At 45.8% G+C, this 13,548-nt stretch overlaps 1 protein-coding gene across 2 annotated transcripts in view; it reads left to right on the forward strand.

Annotated features, from left to right (window-relative positions):
- LOC121606453 (tetratricopeptide repeat protein 28-like) overlaps positions 1-13,548 on the forward strand; it is a 156,131-nt gene that overhangs the window by 117,463 nt on the left and 25,120 nt on the right. For both annotated transcript variants that reach the window (XM_041936774.1, XM_041936775.1), the window contains 2 exons: positions 3,137-3,644; positions 12,670-13,466. In XM_041936774.1, coding sequence (XP_041792708.1) covers positions 3,137-3,644; positions 12,670-13,466 — 1,305 coding nt within the window. The remainder of the gene's footprint in view (positions 1-3,136; positions 3,645-12,669; positions 13,467-13,548) is intronic.

Below are 13,548 nucleotides of genomic sequence, written 5' to 3' on the forward strand. Positions count from 1 at the left end.
TCCTGCAGGACATGCCGTTTGGACAGAGGGCAAACTGTGGCTCTTTAACACCTCACACCTCCCAAACCTCATTTCTACTGTCTCCTTCTTCCTTTCTCACCCTCAGTTTATAAAGCAGAAATATACTTTGGGCTGTTATCTTAATAACATTGGGTACTACTATGTTTTACCTTGTGAGTTGAGACGTTTGTCTCTAGCGAGACGTCAGAGCAGTGGACGCTTGTTTGCACACTTGTCTTTGTTTGCCTATTTCTGTCCGCACCCGCGTTCATGAGCGCGGTCGCGGCAGTCTCTCTCGTATGAGGGCTGGTAGGCCTTAATCCGACCATTTACATCTCCATGACAACCAGGCTCGTCCCATAAACTCTGCCAGTCCGTGATGATAGCCTTGGTAGTTTTGAGTATATCAGAGCTCATGGGTCCAAAGCGAAATGAGGTTTTCGATTTTTCAAAGGCATGTTCACACAGCTGCAAGGCGAGGCATAACCACACAGCTCAACACGGCAGTCAAGTGGTGGGCTGGACTCGGCTGTTCCAGGGTAAGAAATAAAACACACCAGGGGCTCAGAGTCACAGATCTTGCACAGCACCAAGCCCAGCCATCAAGAGCTGCTCTGCTGCATGACATAAGGGGCTAATTATGTTAAGTACAATGCATTACCTCTAGCATGTGCCATGAGAGCAGCCATTTCTCTAATGTGCTGCAGAATATGAAGATACTTAGTAAAGGAGGCTGACAGAGGAGAATCAGCAAGGAATCCTAAACCACTGTCCTTGTCAGAGGGAAGAAATGGAATAATGCTGTTGGAGCCAAGCATTTCTGATTAACATGTCATCCCGCCCCTCCCCTGCAGCCTCCCTTCTCCTCTTCTCGTCTCTCCCAGGCAGAACTAGTTTACCTTTCATTAGGAGACCCTTGGTGCAAAATGTGTTTGCTGATAAGAGCCAGCGGTTTATCAACAGTTTATAAAGCACGGCGTTAGGATTAATGAAATCAGCACACATCCGGAGAAGGGCTGGACTCTGTAAACACAATCAGATCTGACTCTGCAGACGGTTTGAGAGAAGTGGGGGAGAGAGAGTCAGACCAGGGAGGGAGGGAAGATAAGTGCCGAAAAGAAATGGAATCAAATTAGAACGGAGTCAATTTGGCAGAAATTATGTATTTCGGGCAATTATTTTTCTCCCAGACGGAATGTTATTCTGCGATACTGGTGGGGAGTTGAAATGAGCAGTGGTGGGAGAGGGCTGCAGTCAGAAGTGAGAGAGATATGGTCCCAGTGTCTGTCCCAGAGCCAAAAACAGTGCATCCTCTGTGACTGGCAAGGCTGGCTCCTCATTATCTGCCTATCTTGGCTTCCATCTGAGGAGAAAATGCAGCGTTGCAGTCTCACTTTAGAGGGACACTGATCACAAGAGCAACTCATCTCAACTGGAGGAAGATTGCGCTCCCCCGTCTCGCTTATACTCTCCCCGTGTCTCCCGCTGCACTCCGTTGAAGACAGACAGAGATGAGGAATCCTCTGTGTTTTCTGCTCGGAAAAGTGGAAGTTTGAGTCGGAGAGATGGAGCAAAGCTTCAAACGGCACATGTAATTGAGCAGCCCTAGATAGGCTATCTGGGAACATGAAACAGCAACAGTTGTGACGGAGGGTAATTGCCTCCCTGGGCCTGTATAATGCCTTGTCGAGTCTTTAAACTTGAGCAAACTGCTGGAAGTCCTTATGTCAGCAGGTAATTGGTTCCAGGCATCAGCAGCTATGTGAAATGAAGGAAAGATAGGTAGGTGGGGTGTATGTGTGTGTTTAGAAAAAGAATGTATGAGAGATTCAAAGGAAAGTGTCTTCATAAGCGTCTTCAGAAGTGTTCTGTTGTATTGATTTTTTTTCTCAACGATGTGCTTTGCTGTTCATTTATTCAGAGGGCTCAATATCTTCATTATGTGGCATTACGGTAGAAATATCTTCTACTCTCTGCGGGCACAGTTCTTTAAATTACATCTTGATGTATTTGTGGAATAATATCCATGTAAATGTTCGAATGTGGCGCTCATTTCTCCTCTAAAGCCCCATGCATACATGCATCAGGCGACGAAAAGTGCTGACACAAGCTTCTGATGCTGGAAACTACATCGAGTAGTTCATCCTTCTGGACTGACTTTCCAGTTCTCTGGCTCTAAACGCCCCCAGGATGGCTGAGGTCATTCCCGTTGCCGAGGCTCCAAGCTAGGCAAGATGGCCAGCACTGTGGCCTTCGCTGTCAGGGTGTCTGTCCTCTCCGCTGGCCTGCATCCAACCCCCTTCCTGGCTGGAGGATGCAGAGTGGGACCTCAGGAAGGAGATGCTTTATTAGCTGGCCCTGCATGATTAATTGAACATCTGTTCACACAAAGACAGCTGACCCCAATTCCCAGCTGTTTACCCTCTGTATAAACAGTTAATAAGCCTGCAGTGAATGTGTCACATACGAGGTCAAAACTGCATTTTGTGAAAGCGCTCCATTTCACTGCTGAACCGCTCCGTCTGCAAACGAAGCCAGCGTTCAGTGTGCGCTCACAGGCGGAAACTGCTCGAGCAAATGGACGATGGAGTGGCAGAGAATGTGCAAAATATTGCTCTCTCTGCTTTTAGTCGGAGAGGTCTTGCCAGCAGTCAGCCAGCCAGCCGACTGCCCCCCCACAGCTCTGGTGTGAAGCTAAAACCCCTCTCCTCCCCCTCTGATTAGCAGTGTCTTTGTTCCATCGGTGGTGGCACGCCGTGACGCGTGATTGCAGTGGGCAAACTGGCGGCTTTAAAACAAGCGTGCTGCTGCGCTGATCTGCATCGCACTTTACCCCCCTCGTTACTTAGCAGAGATGAAATCAAATCAGGTTTTGTTTGTTGTTTGGTCTCTGAGCTCTAAGTCTCCTAAGAGATTTGGCTTTTTTTTTCATTGCATGTACAGTACTTCAGGCTAAAGGCACGTTTATGTGTGAGCGGAGAATCTGTGATGCAAAGGCAACAAAATTACTCACAGTTGATAGAATGTGGGTATAATTAATGGGGCTGTTTGAGTTTCTTTTCACTCGCCTACAGTTTATTACCTTGCTCTTTACCTTACTTGCTGTCTATCTTTCTTTCTGTCTCTTTGTCCACAGGCTGCTTCAATGGCGCTGAGCAGCTTGGGCCATGTATATACAGCCATAGGAGACTATCCGAACGCCCTAGCAAGCCACAAGCAGTGCGTCCTGCTGGCCAAGCAGTCCAAGGATCAGCTGTCTGAGGCTCGCGAGCTGGGAAACATGGGGGCCGTCTACATCGCCATGGGAGACTTTGAAAATGCTGTCCAGTGCCACGAGCAGCATCTGGGCATTGCCAAGGCTCTGGAAAATAAACGAGAGGAAGCTCGCGCCTATAGCAACCTGGGCAGTGCCTACCACTACCACCGTAATTTTGACAAGGCCATGTCCTACCATACTCACGTTCTGGAGCTCGCCCAAGAGCTGGAGGAGAAGTCCATTGAGATGAGAGCCTACGCGGGACTGGGTCATGCTGCTCGCTGCATGCAGGACTTGGAGAGGGCCAAGCAGTACCACGAACAGCAGCTGTCTATAGCGGAGGGTTTGAAGGACAGGGCAGCAGAAGGAAGGGCCTCCTCCAATCTGGGTATGTATGCAAAGACAGCGTAGATGACATGAACCCCAGAGCCTTGTGTGTTCCTGGTGCGTCATTTGGTACATCAATAATTACATTTCATCATTCATCATTATCTCAAAATTGAGGAGATTATAACCAGTCATAGTTTCTAAATCTAAAATGTTTAAAATACTTACAATGGTAGGGAGTATTAGTACTAGTAGTAGTACACAGTAGTATTTTTGGATTACTATTGGGTAATCTAGTGGGTTTGGTTAGCAGGAACAGCAGTAGAACTGTGGCTGCTTCTGTTTTCAGTTATATGATGGAGTCCATGCGTTTTTCAGACACTGAGACACTGCACAGTGCTTTATGATGCTATGAGATGGGATTTTATAACTGCAGAAAGTTATTATTGCAACAATCATTTCATCCTTCTTGTAGAATGATGCTGTCCATGACACAAAGATTGCACCAGGGATGCATACTTGCAGACATTCATTGAATGCATGCAGGACCTTGCTGGATGTTGCTGTTACCGAGCCCTCTATTGTTGGTCTGAACACATGCTCGGTGTGTTAGTTGAGGACTGCGATGATGAGCATGATCACTAATCACTGGAGTGAATCTCCCACGGACACTTGACTGACTCTGGTATTAGTGTGATCCCTAGAATTGATTAGTGGGATCCCCCAAAACACTGAAATTCCTTTTACAAGGATCTGAGTATCATGTCATCACCTCAGATCCACTCACAGCGTCTGCAGCGCCCAGTGAGTGTTTGTCTTCTTTGAGATTCCTCTTTGGGTCTTTCCTTTGAGGACAATGGAAAGGTTAGTGTCCAGCAGCACGACAGCACATGCTGTGTGACAGATCCGTGTGCCACCTTGTAAGAGATGAGGCTGTCAAAACTGGCCAAAAATTACGTTTGATTATTCCTTCTAAAAAACCCCACATAGGTTTGAACCGTTTTAATATGTGCTTTTGCGCAATATGTCCATAAAAGGACAAACTAACACAATGAGAGACACACTTGTTGTTTATTATTTAAACATAAACATGTCTTTTAAAAGATCTACATATTTATAGATCGCAAAATAATCAAATAAAATAACATCCTGTATCGTGTTATTCGCTCGGACCTTCAACCAATGAAAGAGCCGTTGTCATTTCTGGTCATATATTATCTGATTGTGGAGTCCATATCTCATGTTTTTTCCTATAAGCGACTAATAACGACAGCATTTTCCAGCATTTAGTGATGCTGCTTTTTTCCACAATCGAATGTCCGTATTTTTTTTTTACAATTCAATTGTATATCCCAATTTAGAATATTCGTCGGGACTGTTTCTCTGGCTGCTGGTGAATCCCACTGAAAATGAGGAATGAGAAGAAAAAAGAGTGTGGAAGGTGTCCTGGCTGACCTTTTATTGTTTTGGGGATACAGTATTACAGCCTCCATTTCCTGCTGGTGTTTCCACTGTGCTGCCGGCTGCATCCCTTTGTTTGTCTTCATTTAAATGAGCTGTTTACTTATTGTTGTTTTCAATTATATTTATGCTTAGTAAGACCTATTTTTGTTACTTTTAGGCAAAGGCCAGAGATATATTAGTGTATTATCATTATTTCATGTAAAGTTGTTTTTGGATGCAATATTTAAGAGTTGCATTATGCTAAATACGAAGCAGTAGATTATGAAAGCATTAAGAAGTGGAGTGCAGGACTTCTGCAAGAAGATGGTGCATGTTAGAGCCAACAGTAATTTGTGGGTCCAGGAAGTTCTGTGGAGATAGAATGCCAACATGTAAAGTGCACCGTCAGAGTATAAATAAACCCCATAAATATGTATAATTTTTCAGGAGAAATCTCTTCACATTAATCTGCACTGCTCTCACCTTCACACTGGCTTGGATTTAATCACATCTTGAAATGAAAAGTGGTGTGAAGATAAATAAAAACTAGATGGAGGAAATTAAATTCACGATCAGGTCTTTTGATTGAAAGTTAGAATGTAATTATTGTCAAGACAATGTTTTACAGCCATATCCTGCAGAAATGAAGTTATTAGCCAGGTAACCTTGTGGAGTCTGATAATATCATGATGAAAGGAACCTTAGGGATAAAGATGTCCCTTTGGATATTCAACACCCCATGAGATACATGTTATGGCTAATTCTCCTGCATTTAGTCCGGCAATTACAACCTACGTTGGGTGACTTATGATAGCCATCAAGACCGTAGTAAACCTGACTCTAATGGACAACTAAACGGCATAATAGTTCCTCCCAGATGAATTATTCTTTAACCTAACGTGTAAAAGTGTGCAAGCAGACAGCGAGGTTAATCAGCCAAACATAAATTGAAGTCGTCCTTTGACCGGCCTAATGGCCGCTCGTCCTGAAAGCCTCTCAGCACCGACACACACCTGATTTTAAAAGTGGTCGACATAAATTAGGAGCTGTGGCGAGAACATTTTTTATGATGCTACAGTGCATGTGAGCTTTATTATGAGTCGGGCAGCAAATGTATTCCTGTCTGTCGTATGATTGCCTTTACGATGGCGAGAGCACGCTTATTCATTATTAGCTGCAACACTACAGTTGTTCCAGTCCGTGACAGAGTAATGATAGTGTAGTTGATGCAGTGTCAAAGACCTTCAGCTGGAGACGGAGCAGAAGCTAAACGAGTGGGTGGTAGCGATGCGGCCTGTTGCTCCATGGAGACGGCCCAGACAAGCTGGGGCATCGCATGGACTCACTACCTCTTGACACCCAGCGAAGCTTCCTGCCCACCTCAGAGCTGCCTGGTCTGTTGCTCCTTCTTGTCTCCTTTCTTCTTCTCCTCTTTTCTTCGGTTTTTGATGCCTCCCTCCCTCACTTTCCTCGCCCCTACTGATTGTAATCTGCAGCTGTCAAGCTCCCAGTAATTGAAACTGACTTGATGAATCGCTTAATTACCTTTAATAGCTGATTCAAGAGGAGCTGAATAATGAAGATAACAGAGAATGAAGTGCAGGTTGTGAAGCATCAGTCTGTAATTGCCCCATTGTTGTTGTTGTTGTTGTTGTTCTTTTTGTTGCGCCGTGCGTTGTTGTTCCATCAAACCTGCTTAGCACGAGAAGATATGGGCTAAACCTAACAGGATGTTGTTTCAGACTTCAGAAGACGGCGCGCAAAGATGGGAAGGATGATCGGGCGAAGATTAACGAGCGGCGATAAAAGCCAAAAACACTTCGCGCGAGATGAGAAGGAGAAGTTGCAGAAGCAAGAAAGAGCAAACTTTTATTATGCCCTCTCAGCTTGTCGTTAATGTTGCGTGTAGTGTGGGTGGAGCAGCAGCTGACATGGCTCTGAGGTACAGTTGTGGAGAGATCGCCATGCTTTAATATCTAACCATGATGCCCGGCGGTATCGACAGCCCTGGCTCAGCACACTCTGACCTATAAAGGATATGAAAATGTTGCATTCCAGCCCATTTATTATTCATTAATTGGCTAACTTACCCCCTAGTCAGCAATATTTAATATCTGAGAGAGGACTAAAATGGTGGCTTCTCATGTACTTCACATTTCTGGTATTCATGAAACAGAATCTAAATTGTATTATTTCCCTTTGCATTTCACTTCAAAGAGACTTTGAATAAGTTTCTTTGATAGCACTTGTGTTGCAGCCCGGTCTTTGCTGTGCTCAGTTCACACCTCCTCGTTTGACCATACGTCTCAAAGAAGTCACTTGAAATGTCGGCTCCATTAGTTAGAAGGGCTGAAAGTAACAGTCCTAATTAAGCCCCCCCCCCGTTCTTTTCATCCGGCATCCCCGGGGAATGCTTTCTGCTGATGCTCACAAAAACAAAGCAACAGAAGGAGGAAAACAACAGGAAGAAGAACACAGAATGAGAAAATGTGCAGTGGGAAGCTCTGTATTCAGATCTCATCAGGATATAACTCCTGTATGGAATGAGTTTCAGACCTTTTCTGCCAGACCCCTCTCTCACTTACAGCTTTTTCCATTTAAGGGTCATGTCAGAGCGAGCGCTGGAATCTACATTCCAGAAAATCAGTCGTGGAAAATCTGCTTTGTCCAGACATCTGATCAGCAGGTTTTGTAACATGTCTGACAGTAACGGTGTCACACGAGCACATTCAGCATCATGATGTCGTGTGTTGAAAAGGCTGTTTGTTGGCAGCTGCAGTGACACTGACCCTGAGCCTGAGAGCTCTCCACCATCTAATCACTAACATGTCAGCACAGGCCTTTAACTGAACAAATGAGCAGAATCATTAAATGATTAGTAGGAGAGATAAATGACCTTTATCATGACGTGATTTTACCACTTGTGCATCATCATCGTTGCCATCATTATAACAACAACAATGTTTGCGTGGACATAAATCTGGAACCGTCTGAGAACTGGTTTCAGACTGCTCACAGAAGGAACCAACTACAGACAGGGACCAGACTGGCCTGAGGCACTGAGGCATTGAGATTATTCAGTTTTGGGCCTGTAAGCCTTTGGAAACAGCAGTGGTTGTAGGTATATTATTAGTCTGACCAGGAAAGCGAGTGGCAGAGTGCTGAATTTACATAGGAATTTAGTAAGACTAATGGTCCAGACAGGATGAATGAAAGAAAGCTGTAGGAGCAAGACAGACAAAGAGCCTGACAAATACATAAAGAGCGCACTCGTCTGGGGTCGGCGACATCTTCAGCTCGTCATTCGTGACCAGCTGACTGCCTTTAGTGAATATTAGCAGGCCAGCAAATGTAGAGAAAACATGGGGAATATAGTTGGAGGGGAGGTGAAGTAGCGCTGGGATTTTTAGGATGCCGGTCTTATGTTACTCTCCCAGAGAGATCTTTGCTAGCTAGCTGATCTTTGCAGCCTGGCCCCAAAATTTCTGTTTGTTGGAAAGGCAGCAGACGCTCCCTGCCTCCCCCTGAACGGCCCCCTTCAATCTCCCGACACAGGACCATGCCAGAAACTGGACTAGAGGCCCTGCGAAGCCCGCTCTCCTCGTCTTTGTGCTTACACTGAAGTTTAGCTCGCTGTACGCAGTTATTATTCCACTCACTGTGGAGCTATTAAGTGAAACAAAAGAGCTGTGGCATTCTTTAGCATTAAGCACCGGTGCCCTGTTTTCAGCACATCTGCACATTCAGCATGAAATGCGATCTGCTCCTGAACGGAGGGGCGATAGTGCAGTGCAAAAACAGGCCGAGCTGAGACACTGAGGCTGAACGCTGTCGGTTTAAGTGTTCGGAGGAATCAGATGTCACGTGTGTGGACAGTTTGCGACAGCTTGGACCGGGAGTCGGGGTCAGCAGGAGCAGAGAGGAAAAGCGGCTCCTCTGTGCGATTCTGTTGGCAGACCACCCGCTCAGGATGCATCCGTCCGTCCATCCATCCACCCTGTCCTTTTTTATCTCCCTCCTTCCTGTCCGTCAGTCAGACAGTACGAGACGTCTGTGTCTGCGACTGAGGATTTGCTACCTTAAACCCAGAACCCCAGCTCCGCCCCTTCACTGCTCCTGCAGACCCCAGCAGGATCTAGAGTCTGCCTCAGCTCACTGCTTCCCCCCACAGATCATAACACACACTATTACAAACTGTACAACTCATACCACTCATTTCAGACACTTTGCATACTAGCATTAGAATAGAAGTCTCTATGAGAATAATAATCGTCCTTATTATCAGATAGTCAGAACATTTTCAGTCTAGCGTATGTTGTTATTTTAGTGCATCTTGATTAGATGAGATTAGATTAGATCAGACTTTATTGATCTCACATCTCACAATGGAGAAATTCACTCTTACAGAAGCTCTTCAGAACACACACATTACACTGTAATGTAGTAGACAGAAGCAGGGTAACAACTCTCTACTTGTTCCTTCCAGCAAGCGTTGCTGCAAGCAGCTTTCTGAGTACGTTCATAGTGACAAAATGATCTAGAAATGATAAAATTATAAAAGATATTAAGTACTAAACTACACATTTGAGGTCTGGAAGGATTGGTGACTACAGTTTCCTTCAAAGACTGACTTCCCTCTTTTGGTATTTTACACATGCCAGTCTCCTTGAGCTGAGACCTGAAGCGGCATCCACATTTCCACAAACACCACAATCCAGCATCCTGTTCTGGTTTTTACTTCCCAAACATGACTGGAAATTATAATGTTGACCTCATTCTAAAATATAATTGAGGAACACACCCAAGTCATTATTTTGGGCTCAGGCTGGTCATCTCTGCTCTATTTGTAGCATCACCCGGCCCGGCGGCAGGAGCACCATTGTTGGTTAAAATCCTCTTAGCTAACTGTAGGCTGCGGCGCTTTGGACCTCCACGGCTCCTGGCAGAATGATACAGTGATTTACTCAGAACATGACACCATCCCTCAAAGTCATCACAGCGCCATATCCCCATATGTACAGCCAGCTGTGTAATGAAAAGCGACAACACATTGCCATGCTTTTAATGTCTTTGGTTATGGGGGGATGCGGGGGTCCCTGTATAAATGTATTTGACTGATGTGGTGTGTGCTTTATCCTGGTTTTTCACAGTCATTGTCTCAAGCTGTGAGCAAAAGAGAAATAATTGAGCCATATTATTCAATATGTCACAGTCGAGTACATTTAGCATGCACCGCGGACTTACAATGTTGTTAACATTTGAAGTTAAATTGAATCCCAAGGCTGATACTTTTGTCGGGGTCATTTTGATTTGGACAACACGCCACAGTGACCGCTTCAGCTCGACCCTCCTCACTAATTCACATCTTTTCAGTGTTTCAGCAATATTTACCAGCACGTTTGGTATGGTTTTATTTACTATCCTGCTGGGTGCTACTCCCAAAGGCTTCCATAATCCTCTTACCATATGGGTGGGGGCAGAAAATATTTTCTTGCTTCAAGTGTGGCTGCAAGCATAGCCTAAGGCTTATGGCAATTTTGGCGGCAGCTTGCAAGCCCAACCTCAAACCAAGCCATAAACCCCCGGCCCCTGTCCCGGCTGTCTCTGCTACCCCTCTGTCCATCGCAGAGCCCCAGATCCATTTTTAGCCTGCAGCATGGAACATGTTTGCTGGTAATACATCAGTAGGCATTATATCCTCAAGAAGATCAGCCTCCATCGGGGCACGCGTAACCTTGGGAGTGACTTTGTGGCGAGGGCTGTCAGTGCGCTTCCATGTAGCCTGCTGTGAATCTTAACGTGCTTCCACTCTTTGGAAAAGACTCCCAGGAAAGGCAAACCTGAGGGGTTTGTCCAAGGTGCAGGAAATGTCTGTGCCAGTGGACCCTAAAAACCCTAAAGTCTCCAAGTCTCATTCACGCAAAGTCTTTATTTTCAAATTATACCCTTTGCTATCTGAATTCTTCCTGTATTATTTGGCGGCAGTGCTTCTGTCTGAGTTCTGCTCTGTGACACATCTAGCATATCAACTCCTCAGGGCGGTGACCTGATGATTACAAGGTCAGTTCAGGTCGTATCACTTTAACCTGAGAACACAAGCAAGCAAACAATCTGCGAATCTGCTCTGATTTGTCGGTAGGTGTCTGCTGCATGCTGAATCACGGTCTGAATTAAGTAGGCAGAGGATCTTTGATGATGTTTTCCCTGAAAAATCTGGCTGCAGAAGAAGATGCTGGATTTTTTCTCATTTTGACTTGATTTGACTTGGGTGAAATATTTTTTTTTCTTCTTCCATGTCCACCAACCTAGAAAAGTATACTGTCTGTGCTTCATGTGTGTATATTACACTATGTATACTTGGTAATGGGTCAAACCCCTATGCAGCCCAGTGGCTCATACTGTAAAGGCGCCAAAGCTTTTTTCCATTCTCATTGGCCTAATGTGCTGCTTTTTAATTGAGCCAACATCTGAATGCCTCTCCACATCTATCGTATAACCTCCACCGTCGTTTTAGCCTCCTGTTTAGTTTCAATCCCTCTGTTTATGTAGCCTGTGTTCAGGCCCGTAATGTGGCAGGTTTCGGATGAAATAAATGGGAAAACACACATGGCGGTAACTAATCCCGGCGGCACCATCACATGCTCACCACAAGCCACAGAGCCCCTCTCCTTCCCTGTTTCCCACCCACTGTGGCTCCAGAACCGTTTCCATCCCTGGTGTCCCATCAATGGCTGTACCCCCGTCTAGTAGCCCATTAGTCTCCGTGCTGATGCAGCAAAGCAACGACGGCCAGGCTGTATGGTAGGTGAAGGACTGAGTATTTGCCTTGCAGCTGGTTTCTCCGTCTCCATCTGCCAGCCTGCAGCCATCCCGTCTTCTCTCTCATTGAGCTTTAATATTAACGGTGCGGTTATTATCATCGAAATCTGGGTGACAATGCAGAGAGAGAGACCCAGAGATTAATAGTGAGTCTCAGAGGGAAGGAGGAGAGCTACGGTGGATATGCTGTGATGTCTCTTTACTCTCTGCTGTGTATTTGTCAGTGTGGGTGTGGGTGCACACTTGTTTGCATGTTGTGTGTGTGTGTGCGGGTGCACGTGCGTGTGCCAGATGGCTGCCTGGCTGTGGGGTAAAGCTATTATTTTTCAGAGGATGGTATTTTATCAGAGATAATACACTCAATGCACCGGGTTCTCCATTATTTATTGTTTCTCCACACTTATCTCATTTTTCTAAAGTTGTTTGCTGAGCTTTCCATCAACTCTTCACACTCTCCCCCACTTTAACTTCCTCTGTCTTGCTTTCTTGTTCTCTCATAACCATTTCCAACCCTGTGGAAAAAGTTGTTGATTTTGGTAAAATCCCTCTAAGACGCAATCATCAAAGGCAGCTTAGACAATGAAAAGATTCTATTTTGGTGTTGTAATAACTCTGTTTGATTGCACTACATTTTAATGACCATAATTCTGTGGGAGAGTGTGTTGTGTAAGCAGAGAACAGATGGCTCAGAGAGCATATTTTAACAACCAAATGACTTGTTTTGTACATGAAGAGCTGACGAGGCACTTGAATTTTACTCAATTACAATTTTCCCCTGAATAGGTCTTTAACTTCATCCTCTTCTCTCTCTCCTCTCTCCACAGGCATCATCCACCAGATGAAGGGGGACTACGAGACTGCACTGAAACTCCACAAAACACACCTGGCCATCGCTCAGGAGCTGAACGACTATGCTGCTCAGGGCCGGGCCTATGGGAACATGGGTAATGCATACAATGCCCTGGGAGCCTTTGACCAGGCCGTTCGCTACCACCGCCAGGAGCTGCAGATCTCCATGGAGGTCAATGACCGGGCCTCGCAGGCCTCCACTCATGGAAACCTGGCTGTGGCCTACCAAGCCCTCGGAGCCCATGACCGCGCTCTGCAACATTACCAGAACCACCTCAACATTGCTCGTGAGCTCAGAGACGTCCAGAGCGAGGCGCGGGCTCTGGGCAACCTCGGCAACTTCCACTGCTCTCGAGGAGAGTTCCCTCAGGCCGTGCCCTACTATGAGCAGTACCTCCGCCTGTCGCCCGACCTCCAGGACATGGAGAGCGAAGGAAAGGTTTGTCACAATCTGGGTTATGCCCACTACTGTCTGGGCAACTACCAGGATGCCGTCAAATACTACGAGCAGGACTTAGCTCTGGCCAAGGACCTTCACGACAAACTGAGCCAGGCCAAGGCATACTGTAACCTCGGTTTGGCATTCAAGGCCTTGGGAGACTTCACCAAGGCAGAGGAGTGTCAGAAATACTTGCTCTCACTGGCCCAGTCCCTGAACAATGCACAGGCTCGCTTCAGAGCTCTGGGGAACCTCGGGGACATATTTGTCTGCAAGAAAGATGTGGCTGGAGCCATTCAGTTTTACGAACAGCAGCTGGCCTTAGCTCACCAGGTATGGCCACACGTGATGAACGGAACGCAACGTGAACTTGTATAAAAAGCAAATGTCATGTGGATTGTAATTTTGATATCAT

This window comes from Chelmon rostratus, chromosome 5 (assembly GCF_017976325.1).
Source record: "Chelmon rostratus isolate fCheRos1 chromosome 5, fCheRos1.pri, whole genome shotgun sequence".
In the NCBI taxonomy this organism is placed as follows: Eukaryota; Metazoa; Chordata; class Actinopteri; order Chaetodontiformes; family Chaetodontidae; genus Chelmon; species Chelmon rostratus.